The 17,737-nt window shown below is 34.6% G+C and overlaps 1 protein-coding gene across 1 annotated transcript in view; it reads right to left on the bottom strand.

The window, feature by feature from the left end:
* Positions 1 to 17,737, bottom strand: part of nompB (intraflagellar transport protein 88-like protein nompB) — a 730,499-nt gene that overhangs the window by 85,595 nt on the left and 627,167 nt on the right. Inside the window, exon 11 of the mRNA XM_089596148.1 lies at positions 11,685 to 11,796. Within this exon, the coding sequence (XP_089452274.1) occupies positions 11,685 to 11,796 (112 nt within the window). The remainder of the gene's footprint in view (positions 1 to 11,684; positions 11,797 to 17,737) is intronic.

Genomic DNA, 17,737 nt, shown 5'->3' with positions numbered 1-17,737 from the left:
ACAAAGTTACTTCATTCGCTCTTCATCAGTCATGAAAGAAACATTGATATTTAATCTATCTAGTACTTCTGTATTCGAAGCACAGTATGTTCTGCCTATAGAGTTATTCCTAAACCATACTGACGTTCTTGGTTTGGTAGAACTCCTTAAATTTAATTCGATTTCAAATATGGACGAAGGTGATAATAAATTTAACGTAGGTTATCAAGGTTGGTTTTTTAATAGGCGGCTACGAAAGTCCAGATATCTAGTCATTTTTAGTGAACGTATTACAGCCTAACGATATAGCTTTTGATATAAAATCTAACAATAATACACTCCGTAGTTTCATAACGGGTAATTATACTATTGATTGCAGAATAAAAGATTGCATCAAAAGACTCTTAGGTTTCACTAAACGAGTCTTAAAATATAACGTCACCCACAACTCATACATATCTGAGGCTATTTTTCAGGTAAATGCATTACGAGTTAAGTGCAATATTACTACTGGAGCTAATTACAGCCTATTAACGTATTAAAACATTGAATTTCCAGGAAGTGTAAGATTAAAAATATAAGTTCCTGGTGAAAACTTACTTGTATATTCTTATTTTGTTGCATTAAGCCAAGAACAGATGCTAAGTATTTAGTCACCTGTCACTTTTGACGAGTTCATTGCACTCTATGAGATCCATGCTCTTCAACCATATATATCTGCAACTTATAATAATAGTGATGTAATTCGCACATCGATTTATCATCATGATCTACGTTTGCTACTGTCATGTAGTTTTTACCCTTTACCTTTGTGGGAGATGAGTGAAATCAGATGGTAATACGGCAGCTGCAAATACTAACGCCAACTACCATTCATTCAAAGATATCAGCTATGAGATGGATGCTATAGAGATGGATAAATGTAAATATGTGGGTCTGACGACCTTTATGGAAAATTGGCTTTCACTAAATCCTGATCAGGATCTAACGACTGAAAATGTAGGGTGGTTTGAAATACCTAACGAAACAACCCTAACTAACAATACTGACAACTTTGATATCTTGATTTCTCTGAATATGATTTTAAATTTTGCTGAAGAGTATCGTAAGAATGTTGTTAACGTGAAATATAAACTTATACTTACGAGTTCCAAAACTGGTTTAAAACTGCAGTCATAAAATTGCAGATAGTGGATAATGAAAATGATAACGTAGCACAAGTCTTGGAAAAATTCAAATAGAAATATTAAGAAAAAATTAATACGCAGAAAAAATCTAAGGTCAAATGTAAGTATGAAAAAAATTGTGGTAAAAAAATGTGGTTTTTTTAAAAACCTTTCCATATGTCGCATAATCTGATCATTAGTAAATTCACCATTAACTTGAAATATCAAAAACTTACAACTAAAGCTGATGCGTAACTCTGCTGGTATAATTCATCTATTAACCGTCATGAAACAAGGTTATGGGATTATTAGAAAGGGGTGTAAACGATAATTATTAAAACTAAAATAATTTACTTTCATTTTTAAATATCATGCTTTTGATAAATAACTTTGATTTTCATTTTTAATTTTTAAACCTGTAAGGGATGATAGTAGGAGAGTTAATGACAGAAAAACTCGGAAAATTTTTGTATCGCCAGTTTTTGTATTTTTCGGTGTAGTTTGCTTTATGTGGCGACAAAATTACAGACTTGTTCTCTACGCACGGGACAACGACTGACGAAAATCAAATCACAAAAATAAATTTAAAGCAGTTTATAATGGCTAAAGCTTGATTAAATGCTACATTATATAATAAATTGTTAAAAGATATTAGTCTTACTACCCTCCGCGCTGATAGGGCAAAGTTAGTCTTAAATGCAAAACGCTGCGTTATTGACGAATTACAGGTGGGTATCCGCGTGACCCATTTTAGTACCCTTGAAACTTTATTCTACAGTAATGTGCATAGTATAATGTTAGAAAAGTGCAGTCTCGCTACTACCAAGTGAGGCAAACACAGTCTTGCAGGCAGTTGAAAGCACCCCTGGCCAGCCACTGCAGTGCTGAGCCACGCGTGGTCCATCTTCTATTTTCTGTCCAAAACTAATTTTATTACGTATAAAAATCATATGGTCATATTCTCTGATGTATGAACAATGATTTTTCTATACTCTGAAAATAATATGATTTACAAATTGTGTGCATTACATATAATTACGTAGCGACATAGTTGTTAAGAACGTCGAATGTTCACTGCCTTGCTCCCATAAAAGCATGCGTTGGTCTTCTGTTTGGCTTCCCATGTGAACGTTCGAATTTGAAAACGTTTGGTGCCTGATCGTTATTATGGTGAACGAGAAGTTATCTCCTTATACTCTTTTTGACCAATAGGATATTGTAATTCCTCCCTTTCGTCTGTGAATATCAGTTCTGACTATAAGCGGTAGTCGGTCATCGGCATAGATCTTCTAATGTTAATCAACTCAGTAATAAGCTTGGACTAGATCCATGTTGGGTATTGCCCGCCCTGCATGCCATCAGTAGATGCGATTACAATTTAGCGTTTTATCGCAAGGGTAAAAATAAACCGTTTCAGATACTAAAAAGAATTAATAAATTTATTAAGACTTTCATTGAATTAGGTCAAACTAATATTCCAGAGTCCGCTGTTTGTGATACTGTTGAAGTATTTTTTTTCCATTTATATGGCTTCAAAAAATTAGTCAATGTTAATGATGCTTGTTCAGCCACATTTACAAAAACTATACTTTCAAGGATGAGACTGATATTTTTAAGATTGATAAAATTTGATGGATCTCTCACTCCCTCTTGCCAATCTGAGCTGAGGTAGCATGTGCTACATACATTATATATTGCAAGTCTCTAAAGGCACGTGAACTTACAACAGCGAACAAACAAAATGCTGACGCAGTAGGGATGGGAAGAGATGGAGAGCAAGCACGTCGTTAGGTGGTTTGACGGTGTACAAACGCCAGATACAGTGAGTGACATCGTAGTAGATGACTGATTTGTAAGGTATAAAGAAAATTTGTATAAAATTATTTTTCAGATAATACCGCTGCTGATGTAAATATAAACCCAATGGGTGATGATAAGCAGGTTGATAATGATGAAGGAGAGGATGATATCTACTGCAAGGTACAAAGAAAAACTCGGCTTAAAACATTTTTGTTTTTGTTTCTATCCGCCATTGCCATGTCGCCAGCAAGCAAGACTGTTGATTTTAATGTCACAACAGTTTATATTATAGGAAAAAAAAGTTTCTGTTAGTACTAGTATGAGTCACTGAAATATGTCGCTAGCTCTCCTTCTATAAAAGGGTAGAAGAGGCAGCAACAGTTGGGCCGTGAGGCCAAAAAATCCCTGTAAGAATTCTAACCCCGTAACGATTCTAATTATTACTGGATTTGAATCGTTATATCTACTATCAAAAATAAAAAAAAAACAACTATCAGTGTTTCACTGACTTTTTAGACGCAAGACGATTAATGAGCAATAATCGCCATCAGCACCAACAAATGAACACGTAACCACGTGAAGAAACCACTTGTTTTGTCTTGAACTTTGACTTGATAAAAACGAATAACACGATAGAAAGAAAAAATAATGAAGTATGATGGACTACATAATTGGCACTCAAATTTCATAACCTTAATGTCATGGGAACTTAACAGATTTAATTCTAAGATGATTGGTGCATGCTAAGTATCACATCTCTTTATCCAAATCAGGCGGATTTGGGGGCACCTGTCAGTTGTATCAACTAAGCAACCGAGAGTTTACATCCACTTATCCTTATGACTCACTATATCAAAAGTTTCTTTGCTGAGAGAGAAATTGGTACTTACAATTTTTAGTCAATCCAGATATTAGAGCGCTTAAACAGCCAGGATCCTCTTAAAAAATTTTTATTTTACTTTTTAACCTAGAAAACTTCGGTCTCCTTACTTAAGGCGAGCCTATTAGGACACCGCACCGTCACGTCCCTTGCACATACATATATAATGTGTCTGTGCTTATATGTAGTCTACCATCTCACACTTTAATACCTTATAACATGAGCGTTGATCGAAAATGGTCTACTTCGTGTCAGTCAATTATCCCGTCTTATAAGAAGATATCAATTTAAACCCTTTTTTCAATCATCAAAAAATGTTTTCTGCTAAAGGGACAACTGAATCGAGAGCATTTAAAGTATTGCTTCAGTTTCAGCTACAAAAAAGGGCTAAACTAGCATCACGGGCTTGTGCTGCCCTCGAAAATATATAATTTTGATGACACCTAAAAGTAAAATGCGAATTTTTCTTTTTTAAAGTGAAACTTCCTATGTTAGGCCATGAACAGCTGCATGAGGAAAAATGCGTTACGAAAATACGTAGCCACCAACCCTTTGGCCCAAGCCCTCTCCTCAATCTCTTCTCTTTCACACTTCCTCTCGCTCCGTCTCTCTTTTGCATGTACGCCGCGCTCTCCCTTCCCCTCGTGTTGCGACTGTACCTAAATATATACATATATTATAGTTATATTAGTATGTATTTTTCTACGCTACGACTAAATACTAAGCCGATGTGCTTGCTCAAGCTGAGGTCAAGCTCAGGTATAGGTATGGGGAAAGGAGAAATGAAGAGAAAAACAACAGCTGTACCTATACTAAAAGCAAATTATACGTATGTATATTGTATACATATAATGTATTGCACGTCCAGGTCGTTTCCATATGTTCATATATATATATATATATATATATATATATATATATATATATATATATATATATATATATATATATATATATATATATATATATATATATGTATACATGTATGTAAAAAAATGTGCATAAAGTATTAAATATGCATAATACGACAACTTTACCTTTGAAATTAACAAAAATCGCTGTATTTTCCAAGGACAGCACAATTGGCTAAAAATAACAATTTTGACGAGTTTCGTAAAGGGGAACTACATGAACAAGGTGCACAAATATAGAGGGGTTGGACTATCCACAAACAAAACCTTAATAATTTCCTTTTTCGACTGTATCCTTATAAAGAGAACGGGTAACAGAAAACTTTCTTTTCCATGCCGTATTTAAAAAATTAATATGGAAATTGACATGATCTTTGAAAAATTTTTGTCACAACATTACCTCTCAAAATTCAAAAAACAGTTGTATCTCGAAAGGAAAGCTAAATAGGCCAAAAATAATTGCTTGTACAGAAAATAATTATTAAGGTGCCAAATCGTGATAATTCTAAAAAGAATAAGTCATATATCAAAGGTAAAACTACATCCTACATATCCTAGCTATAAATTGTCTTGTGACCAAAACATATATTATTATTATTATTAATTTCGAAATTTTGAAAAATGAGTCATAAGCGCGGGTAAGTTTTAATATTGAATTATAAATAATCATAGAAAACGAATTAAATAAAAAATTACAACTTTAAAATAAAAAATATCTATATGTCTGTTGTTCTCCGAAATCGCAATCAAATAGAGTGGATTATTTTACTTTTATGGTAGCCAAAATTAAAAAAAAATTTATTTTTCGGATGCAATGATTTAAACAAGAATTAATTGTATTAAAATAATGTCATATCAAATGCACAAAAAGAATTTCTATCCCACGTAACTGGACAAAAGTACTTTTTTTTGAGGCACTATGGTAAAAATTTTTGTTTCGTACTGCATTACATAACCAACAATTTATACATATATTAATACATATATCACAGCAAACATAAAAGTGCTTAGAATGCCTGAATTACATGTAACATAACTATGTGTACTTTATGCACGTGCGTGCTCGAATACATAATAATAATAAAAGTTATATGTACTTTATGCACGTGCGTGCTCGAATACATAATAATAATAAAATTTTTACTATTTTAACATCAGATTCTGAAAGACCCATTGAAATTAGGTGTAATCTAATTTTCTTAGTTTCTGTTGTACCGAGTTTAATAACATTTGAGTTAGAAGTCTTACTACTGTCGAGGTTCCAACACCCACACTTGGTTTTTCTAATGGCATTAGATCTTGAAGGTTTTAACACAAATAGCTTTTTTACTCATTTTAGAAAACTTGAAAAATCATTGATGCAAAACTTGGCTGCTGTATAATTTGTGGGACCGAAGTTTGATAAATTTGATATTTCATTGAACGTTTTCATAAACAGATGTCATAGAATTGTGGCGTTCTAATAAGGACATTTTGTTTTTTAAGAAGGCCAGAATACTTCGGAAATTTTTCTGATGTTTTTATCCTGATAAGCCAGTGCTATAAACTCGTAATTTTGTAAATTCGATCTTTCTGAAATCAAAACTAAGACCCTAAGACCCCATAACGTTAAAAAATGTTTCGAAGCATTTGGTTATTAACTTGAAAGGTGGTGGATTAAAATATAGCTGTTTTGTATCTGACAAATATATGAAGCAAATCACAATAACCGTTGTAATCGCTTACCACAAAAACTACTCAACCGATTTTGCTAAAATTTTGTTCTTAACACTTCTTAGATGGTTTTAGTATAGTTTTTTGTCTTGAAAAAATTGATAACATTAGCGATAAATAAGCTCAAAGTTTTGCAAAAAAATGCTAGCTTTTCGCTTTAGTTCAGTAGGATCCACTTAGTAGCGTAGATGGAAAATCTAAACAACCTGCAATAGAATTAAGTGAGTCTGGCTATAGTATCCCCGAGCAATGTACCAAATACCGTAGTCGTTCACCGGCAGTGCATGAAGCATAAAGCTGGGAATCGTGCAGCTGGATATTTCGGCTACTGATAACATTATTCTCTAATAAACAAGAGACGTACATCAAACTCTATCTTGAATCACTAAGTTTGACGAATGCCACCAATAAAGAAGCATTCGGAACTCTGCCATTTCCGGAAAAATACAAGGAAACGTCTAGCCAGAGCACAGTCTGCACTAGCAATTTGGAGATCCATGAAGATTTTTTCAATCAATCTGGTACTACCAGAGCAAATTTTTCTACAGCAGCAAGCCAGGGAGAAAAACCCAGAGTAGTTTGAGCAGCCATAGCGGCCTCCTCAGTGGTTCGTCCCAACAGCATATCTACAAAGAAGGTATTTTCCAGGGCAAATTTTCTGACTAACGATGAGCGGTTGGTTGTTCGGATAACGATCCGAAGACGAGATATTCTTTGGTCAGTGGTGTATCTCCCACCTGCACGGTCTCCATACGCAGAAACTCCGAGAGTAAGAGTCAAGCTGCCTGCAGCCAGCATTCTATTATAAAAAACTAGCGGCCCCCCGTCTCGGCTTCGCCCGAGACTTACTAAATTGAACACCGTCGCGTCGTGTGTTAACATGTAATGTTAAGCGTTTTCAGTTAAGAATTTTACATCTATTCCTGACACTTCTCAGAACAAAAATCTTCTTATTTAAAACATGTTTGTTTGGAATCCATACAATTTATTTAGTCAAATGATAAGATGTAAAAAATAAAAAATAAATAATTATGCTGAAAAGGACTGTGCATTCCATATGCCCTAAAATAATCGTGGCTCTAAAGGGCCGTTTATTTGCAGTCCCTCCCATATAATCTATGGAAAGGGCTTTTTTTTTAAAGCTGTTAAGATTTAAAACTCTCAAATATATACATTAAAAAAAAATTCTTTTCTCTTATCTCAAAACTTTATTATCAGAGCAACAAAGTCCTGGAGATTCATCTCTACGTTTTTTATCGCCACAAAAATACGAATACATATTGTACCTATTTAAAAATCTGGAAGACTCAAGAGATTACTGTAAGGGTACTAATTAAAAAGCTGATTTCTCACGCAATGGATTCTTGATTAGTCAATTTTGACGCTGCTGTTTCAATCTTGAAAAACGTTCTGCGTCAGTTTCTTGACGCCTAAAATTGTTTTCATTAGATACATAGAACGTTTTTCTTTTAATTCGCCCTCTTGCGACTTTGAGTATGGTTAAGACTTTGTGAGCCCTAATTATCCCGCTCATCGTTAGTCGGGAAAGTGGGCTTGGAGAAAACCTTTTGCATTGGAAAAAAAAGGCCAGTATAGCTTGGCTGCACTGTTACTGTGGCCTGCTGATTTATACAGCTACTTTCAGGATAGGTTGGTCGGTCCCTAACTGAGAACTGTGTACTTTGGCACGTTGGACTCGGCTGCCAAGCAGATTTTGCTTGGCTCCCTAGCTAACTTAGCCTAAAAGTAGCTGCTTGGGTCGACAGGCTACAGTAGCCGAGCAGCCAAGCTATACCGGCCGTTTTTTTTCAGTGTATGTGGGTATGTTGTTGAGACGAAGACTGAGAAGGAAGCCGTTGTGGATGCCCATGCTCCTCGGGGCTGTATTCCCTGGCTTGCATTTGTAGTAGAAAATTTTCTGACGGCACCAGGCTAACTCTGAAGTGTTGAAGCAGGTTGTACTCTGGCTAGATACGTCTCCTGGTGTTCCACCAGAGACGGTATCGGTTAGAATGTTTTTTTAATGGTGGCACTCGACAATCCTGGAGATTCAGGATAGAAGTAAATCAAGATCACTTGCCCATTAGAAAAGAGTGTTGTTGGTAACCAGGATGTCCAACTGCACGCCTAACACCAACCTTCTTGAAGCAGCCCAATGTATAGCCAGTAGTTGACTGCGAAAGTTTCTGGGACGGTCCGGCATATTATATATTACCACACTTATTTGATTATGTTGCAGGTAGCTCCGATTTTATGTCCACGCTACCTAGCGGATTCTACTGAACAAACGTGAAAAGTTGGCGTATTCTTGCAAAACTTTGAGCTTATTTGTTGCTATTGTTATTAACTTTTTCAAGATAAAAACTATACTAAAACCATCTAGGAAGTGTAAAGAATTAGTGTGCAAAGTTTCAGCAAAATCGGTTCAGTAGTTTTCACGGTTAGCGATTACAACGGTTTTAGAAACTTTGCTTCATGTATTAGTAAGATAATAATAATAATAATAATAATAATTGTAACAATAATAATAATTATAATAGGTAATGGCTAGAAGTATTGTCACTGAACCTTTTCCATCATGAGTATTTACGTTCCTTTATTAACCATCAACCTCACAGGTTCTTTTTAGGGCCATCAAATGTGAAACTACCTTGAAAACAAATACATTTTAACTTTTATTTCTGGAAACGATTCGTCGACTGAAAGACTATATAAAGTCGGTGACTGTTAAACTAAGTCAGTCATTCACTGGCAGATGTTATGAGTGGAGATATCCGTCGCAAGGTTGGGAACCCCGGTGACCATCGACTCTATATAACTCTCTCGACTAAGCACTCAACCAGGTATCACCGATTTTTTTCAAAGTCTGTGCTGAGCACACCTAACAGCTATGAAGGAAAAATAAACTTGAGCAAATGGAACAGTCTCCAACAGGCAAGCATCACGAACAAATCTCCCCACCTTAGATCACCAAAAGACTGAGCTCTGCAAAAAAAGAAGGTGCTTTAGACACTAACGTCTCTAGCGTTATAACAGGAGACATGAGAAAGAGCTTTACAACTAGTTCTAACGCTTCATAAGTTGTAGTTTTTCTCATAATTAGTCTGGTGCTATAACAGCAGGCCAGAGAAGATCACCCTTAGGTATCCAGGCAGTCACGTTTGCTGGAAACCTCAGTCAAGAAAGAGTTCAGTGTACCGGTCCTTTTTAGAGCCATTGGACGTCGAACAACCTTGCCAACAAATATATGTCAACTTAACAAAGTTGACAAAGAATAGCCTGTCAGGCTCACAAAAGTTTTACCCATGCCTATAGTCACAAGAGCGTGAATTGGAAGGAAAACTTCAAATGTTTCAAATGTATTCAATTTTAGACCTTAAGAAATTGACGTAGATTATCTATTGAAATTGAAACAGCAGCGTCAAAATTGACAAATAAAAAGTCCATTTGGTAAGATGTTTTATGACGGTTATTCCACTAATAATAGTAGTAATCAATAATCCTGACTGTAATTATTTAAATCTTCCAGATTTTTAAATAAGTAGAAATATGTGTATTGCTTTTTATTGTGGCAATAAAAAATAGAAAGATTAAGCTTCAGGACTTACTTGCTCCATCAACAAAGTTGTCAGATTTGAAAAAAACGATTTTTTAACTTCATATTTATGGTCAGTTTTAAATATTTACAGTTTCAATCAATAGCTCTTTTTATCTGTTGTAACGTGAGACAGTGCAAATCAACGGCCCTTTAAGACCAACAATTATTTTATGGCATGTGGCACACATAGTACTTTTCAGCATAATTAATTTTTTTCAATTCTTACAGCTTATGAGTTGACAAAATAAACTGCATGGATTCTGAACAAATACTTTTCTAATAAAAAGATTTGTGTTCTGAGAAGTGTCAGGAATAGATGTAAAATTTTAACTAAAACCGTTATACGTTACATTTTAACGCACTGTGGTATTTTATTTATTGAGTCTCGGGTGAAACTGAGCCGGGGGGGGAGCTGCTAGTATTATATAAGCTAAGTTTTATTCTCATTTGATGCGTAACAATGTCGATTTTTCGACGCATTCATAAGAGCCCGTAATAACCTTTTTTCCAGTAGCCCGTAACGCTAAAGAATCTAGTATATTTTAGTGAAATGTTTTGTTAGTGACTTATAAGGTGATGGGTTAAATAACAGTACTTTGGTATATAATGCAATCACAATAGCAAAGTTAAATTTCAGTTTGGTACATTACAATATAGATTTTTTAACAAATTTATAAGTATCCATAACACTTTGTTTGCTAAGAGCCCCTCACGTATCTCGTAACGCCTTGTTCCTTTTTTTAGTGTCAGATTGTTAGCTCAGATAGGAACTAGTACAAACATTATTTCTAAGTTCATGATAAAAATGTAATAACAAAGGCGTTATCTCGGTTTTAATAAGGTTTTGCAAAAGCCCGTGATGCTCCTATTTTTTTAGTAAAACAAGAAAGTCATGAAAAATTTTCTCATGCAGATCCAGCAGAGCCAACAGTTTTAGCTCGTTTTGGTTACGGAAATACAAAAAATATATTTCAACAATAAAAATCCATTTTCAAGTGTTAGTTGATTCTGGCCCATAAAAGTTGCCAGTTATCGTAAAATAACCCAAGTAAGAAAAATTATTATTAAAATCTGGTAAGAGACATTGTAAAAATTTTAATGTGGTTTAAGTAAGGAGAATTACTTTAGTAGTAGGTTAAAATAAAATTAAGAAGTTATTACTACAGTTAATTCACTTACTGATTACACAATAAATGTGCAATAAAACAATTGTCAATGGAATATTGCTTAAATCGAAAAAATACTAAAAGTGTAATGAAAGTAGACTAAAATTTGACTTTGCTTTATACATAATCGAATTAATTTTTATTTTTAAGTCTATTTTAGTTATCAATAAGATGATCTCGATAAGATGTCAGACTTTAGATTAGAGGAACCAGCGTCTAAATCCGTCTGAACCTTGCTATTGTCATATTCATTTATCTGTAATAAAATGTATTGTGTACTGAAAAAAAATATTTTTACTTTTTTACCATTTTTTTTAATGAATTTTAGTGTAGTGAATACATTCCTTACAAATTCTCTTATACGCTTTAAGAATACTCCTATAGTTGATAAACATTAAGCATTAAAATCTTATCAAAACTTTATTATCATTTTTTATCAATGTCTATGAGCAGAAAAGGTGATATACAAACTTCGTTATAATACTGGTATGCTTGCTGCTTATCTCCCACGCTGTCAAACAGTTCTCCCAGTTTCCGGAGTATTCCTGGATCTGATGGTGTTATACTAAGCAGCTGATTGAACCTAAACAAAAATCAATTTGAAAAATTAAGGAATTCCTAATAGCTATTTAGTGTGTTATTACACTCCACTTGTCAAACAATTTTTACTCCCTGATTGTGTGATCTACAGAACGATGAGGTCTGAAGTCTTAAAATCTTTCATTTTTAAGGTTAAAACAAATGATTATTAAAAAACTACTTTTGATTATAATTAATCACATAAATGATTGTTATTAACAGTTGGAATATTTAAATTTATTTTAATTGTTTTTACTGTACATTAAATGTTATTTTAAAAATTATTTTTTTAATCAATAAAAAATTATTGTTACTATTGGAAAAAACGTATTAACTTGGACGCTACGTCACATTGGCACGTAGGTCTCACTTAGTTACATCCTGAGTTGATACAGACGAAGCACACTATGAGAACATCGATTTATTCTTTATATTCATACAATATATATGTACATAGACAAGCTCATATATATATATATACATACACACAAAATAATGCAAAACTTCGTCGTTTTCTCCCTTATTTCGAGTTAGCTTCTTTTCTGTCCAGATCTCCAACCGTCCCCCACAGTTTCCCACAGCCCTCCAGGGACCCACACACCTCCCACCAGCCCGCCCCCGCAGAATTTTTATTGACCCCTTCTGCCACTACTATTTCATTTTTCATACATTTACCCCACTGCCTTCTACCGACTTTATTTACATACCTGAATATTCACTTTGTAATAATTATTTTTTACACTGCCCAAGAGGCAAATAGATGGACTTTATCCATTTGTTTGGTTAATTAATTTAAGGACGATAGCTCTGGAAAAAACCGCTGGGGTCTTAGAGAATTTTGGAACAAAGCATAGGTAACTTCCTACACAAGTAAATTAGAGTTCTTTTTCTCTTAAATTTACTTTAGATCAGATTCTATTTTATTATACATAAAACAGTTAACAGAATTAGAGTTACTAATTATACAATATAAAGATAGAGTAATTAGCTCGATAGGAGAGAAGAGCGAATGCAGAGGAGTGGCAAACGACTTGACCAGCTTGTACGATAAGTGGCAGCGCACTGGCAAGAGCAAGAGCTAGCTACTACTCGATGGCGCAGTATACGTTAAATTTAGATTAGGTGCGCGCATGTTCACTATAATCGATGTGCGCACACACAGTGATGAGACGATCCCAACGTGACTCACACGTTTCTCACACATAAATATGTAATTTAATATATACTTCTGGGTGGATGCGTACAAGCTAGGGATACGCACAAAAAAATTTTTTGTTGTATTTACATAAAAAAAGGATTTAGTAATCGATACAAAAATAAATTGTTAATTATTTTAAAGATTCATATAAACAAAGAATGCTGTCCTTCTTTAATTTCAGCAGAAACACTTGAGGTCAATAGTAATGAAAAAATTAAAATCCATTACTGATTCATTTATATACACATAAAAAAGGAAAAAATTAAAAAAATCAGCATGAGCTGATTACTGGCTTGAAGGCATTTCAATCACTACCTCAAATATTAAAAGTACTAATTTAACTATTTGTCTGGTGAGAATACGTTAAGTAGTACAAATTTTAGCTATCCTAATGAGATTATCCGAACCTTAAGTATTTCAACTATTATACCGAAGAGCCAAAGACCAGGAGGATAGTTTTCCTATTTTATTAAGACTAAGTCGTTGACTCACATCGGTCTTTGCCAACACACCATTTCTGGCTTGTAACGTGCTCAAACATTTAGCAGCCCAGCGTTTCCTAAAACTCTGCATTGAGAAGGAGAAGAGTTTCCAGTGCCAAAGAGGCGTGACTCCTTTTCTCTAATTGTAGGCTCAGGAGTTAAATAAGCAGACTTTGCATTGATAATGTGAGCAGGAGTCAAAGAGAACAAATCTTGAAGATCATCTGATAAAGCTAGCAGGGGTCTTGAGTTTATACATGCTTCAATATGACAAAGAAGGATGAAAAACTCTACAAAGGCTAAAACTTGTTCGCTTATGACTCATTTAACATACAATTTGGTGGACTTCACTACCGATTCCCACAGTTCTCCACAATGGGGATCAGAAGGTGGGTTGAAATGTCAATTGGTGCCCAAATGTAGAAATTAATGGGCTAATTTCCTTGATGATTCAGACATCTAGAGAATTGTAGTGTACCGTTGAAGTGTTTCAAACAGGTTGACAAAAGGCAAGTCTTTGCTTTTTTATACAGGAGGTTTTAAGTCATTCAGTTGAATAATACAAAAGCAGTTATGACACATCGATTTATTAATTTATAAACGAAGCGCATACAGTAAGCAGCGGTTCTCAGTAACTTAGACCAATAACTGTATGCCCGATAAAGATCTCAAGCTTTGTGATTATAGGCAGGCGTTTGAGAGTTTGTAAGTTGAAAAATTTAAAGTTGGGGCTCAGCCAAAGTCATTCCGTCCAGCTTCAGTTGGGAATAGATGATTTTAAAGAAATTCAGGAATTCTGGTCTGTTAAACCATTGCTTTTCGTTCAGTGATTGAGCAAGGGTGACACCTCTTGAAGTAAAGTCAGCAGAATTTCTTTAAGTAGCAATGTGGTGCCACTTTCCTTGGGGTACCAAAGTCATGATGTCAGAACATCTATTTCCTATAAATGTTTGCCAACGAAACGGCCACGAAATCAAGCCGATGTAAGACTTTCTTCGAATCAGTCTGAATATGAATGTCTACTTTACCAAAACTTACAGTGGACACATAGTGGCTTATAAGTTTGGCAAGAGGATGAGCAACACACAACTCGAGGCGAGAAATATTAATGTTTTGATGAGTGCCACCTTCGTTCCAGCCACTCCAAGTGTCAAAAACACCATCTTTAGTGACAACAAGAGTTTACAAAACTGCTGCATATGATCTCATGGAGGCATCTGTAAATCCGTGTATTCCGATACGTAAGAGTCTTATTTACTAATTTACCTTCTAATTTTCTTAAATAATTAAATTCGATTATCACTTGCAACAAAACATAAGCCAAACTCAATATTAATTAAATTGGCTTCGTCTCTTTGTATCTTTTATTCATCTCTTTACTTCACGTTCTTGTAAAGGATTTTGTTATTCATTATCTATTTAAGGTTTGGTTTGTATATTTAATTTATTTATCAAAGCTAAAACTATGTTTCTGTCAACTACAATTTTTTAATCTTAAAATATTTGAATTAAGAAAATAAATCTAATCAACAATCAAGTTAAATCGTATCTAATCATTTAATAAATTTGGAAAAGCTGTAAACAATCGATTCTTACAAATAATATAAATTATTAAGTTCTTAAGTTTGCAATTATAGTGTTTTTATAATGTATAATTTTTCTTAACTTGACTTACTTCTATGATCGTTGGTTAGCCGCTCGTCGTCGGTGCACGCAGTCGCAAGGTCTTACAAGGTTAACTGCATCCAAGTCGGAGGTCTTTTCTTTTTTGTTCCTCTTTGATTCAGTTCTTAAGTGAGTTTACAGTGGCCTAGTTTGCTCGAGCTTTTCTTACGCAGCTTAAACACTGAACTAAGTCTTATATTTACTTCAAATGTACGCTTCTAACACGCAGCTTAATCACTGAACTAAGTCTTACATTCATTTAAAAGATGCAACAGAACTCACTCCCTAACCTTTACAGTTACTTTAGAGCACTTGATGAAAGAGAAAAGAAAGATATTAGTACGTGCCAGAAGTTTTTATACTCTTGCATTTACGGAGGAGACGTCACACATTTAAGTTATTTGAAGTATGAGAAAAAAATTCAAGAATTGAGAAAGAGTAAGCATTGAAATTTAGAAATTAAAAAACCAAGGCAATACAATATTTGATAAAATTAATAGTGATATTAATGCTACATACATTGGTCCGATGGAAGCAGCTTGGAGATTGCAAGAACTTCTAATTTGTAGTAGAAGGCATACAGTTATAAATTCAGCGGTGAATTTTGGAAACAAACAAACGATAAAGATAAATTATCTTTACTTGATAAACTTAAGAAATCAATTGACAAAGTTTATGGCAATGAGTTAAAAATCGTTACATTTATTAATATTTCAACTTTCAATAATAATACATAACATGATATATTTTTTTATGATAGTACTTTTTGGTTAAAATAATCTGGTCTTAAATTTACCAAAATAATCTTTAATTCTTTAATCAAAATTTATTGTAACAAAATATAATAGCTTGGTATACGTATTACAAAAAAATATCGTTGTTTTTAAAACATTTAACTAATTTTATCATCATAAATATTTTTAATTGCAGTTAAAGAAATAAGTTTCAATCTATCTTACTAATACATAAAGCAAAATCGCTTAAACTATTGTAATCGCTAACCGCGAAAACTACTAAACTGATCTTGCTAAAATTTTGCATATTGATTCTTGACACTTCCCAAATGGTTTTAGTATAGTTTTTATTTTGAAAAAAATTAATAACAACAGCAATCGCAATAAATAAGCTTAAAGTTCTGTAAAAATTCGCTAGGTTTTCCCTTTAGTTCAGTAGGATCCACTAGTTGGCGTGGGAGTAAAATCAAAGCTACCTGCAATAGAATAAGGAAAGTCTTGTTATTATATCCCTAAGCAAAGTACCAAACAACATAGTCAATCATCGGCAGTGCATGGAGCCTAGAGCTGGAAGTCGTGCAGTTGAGTATCCCAGCTACTAACATTACTGTTCTCCAATGACCAAGCGACTTACGTCGAACTCCATCCCGATCCACCAAAATTGACGAGTGTCACCGATAAAAAGGTGTTCTAAATAAGAACGTCTTCGGCGAAATATCAGGAGGCGTTTTTAACCACAGCAAATTCTGCTCTAGTATTTTGGAATTTCATTTATCCAACCGTTCTGAGGTCACCAGAACAAATATTGCTTCTATAGCAAGCCAGGAAAAATAACCCTGAGAAGTTTGGACAGCCACAACGGCCTTCTCTTTAGTTGTCGTCCTAATGGCATACCCACAGAGGAGGTATTCTCCAGGATCACTTTCCCGACTAACGATGAGCGGTGGCATGGTTATCCAGAGAACCACTCAAAAACGAGATATTCTTTGGTCAGCGGCGTACCTCCCTGCAGTATAATTTCTGTATGCCAGAGACTCTGAGGGTAAGAGTCAAGCTAACTGCAGCCAGCTTTTTATTATCACGAATAATAGTAAGGAATGGCTAGAAGTATCACCATCGGCCCTTATCAGGTCCAACAAATATTTACATTCTGTCCTGAACCATCAATCTCATAGGTTCTTTTTATGGCCATCTAACGTTAAACTACTTTGCCAATAAGTACATTTTTACTATCATTTCCGGCAACGATTCCTCCACTGCAAAACTTTATAAAGGCGGTCACTGTTAAACCAAGTCAGTCGTTCACTGACAGACGTCATGAGCCGAATTGTTCGTCGCAAGGCTGGAAACCCTGGCGACCGTCGACCCTACATTACATTACTCTCTCGACTCTAAGAATTTAACCAGAAATTATCAATCCTCTTTGAGGTCTGCGCTGGGTTAATCTAACAGCTATAAAAGAAAAATAAACTTTAGCAGACGGGACAGTCTCTATTGGGCAAGTATCACAAACTAATATCCCTACTTTAGATCACCAATACAAATGAGCTCTGTAAAAAAAGGTGCTTTAGACATCAACGTCTCCAGTGTAACACCAAGAGTCATTAGAAATAGTACATTACGATAATAGTGCGCGAGGAAGGCGATTGATGCACGCGTGTGTCAATCACCTTACCTCTCGCACGTGTGGTGTATACAACTTTTCAACACATCTTGAGCGGGAAATGAGATTATGAGCCATTTTATGTGGCTCTAAAAATTTCGACGTACACACGCAGTGAGTACGCAGCACCAACGCTTCAGACGTTGCAGTTTTCCTTCCAATCTGTCTCGGGCTATAATAACAGGCCAGAGAAGATCACACTA

Source organism: Copidosoma floridanum, unplaced genomic scaffold, assembly GCF_036245765.1.
Source record: "Copidosoma floridanum isolate Cflo_tuat_1 unplaced genomic scaffold, Cflo_Japanese_pri ptg000030l, whole genome shotgun sequence".
Classification (NCBI taxonomy): domain Eukaryota; kingdom Metazoa; phylum Arthropoda; class Insecta; order Hymenoptera; family Encyrtidae; genus Copidosoma; species Copidosoma floridanum.
This window is presented reverse-complemented; position numbering and strand designations above follow the sequence as displayed.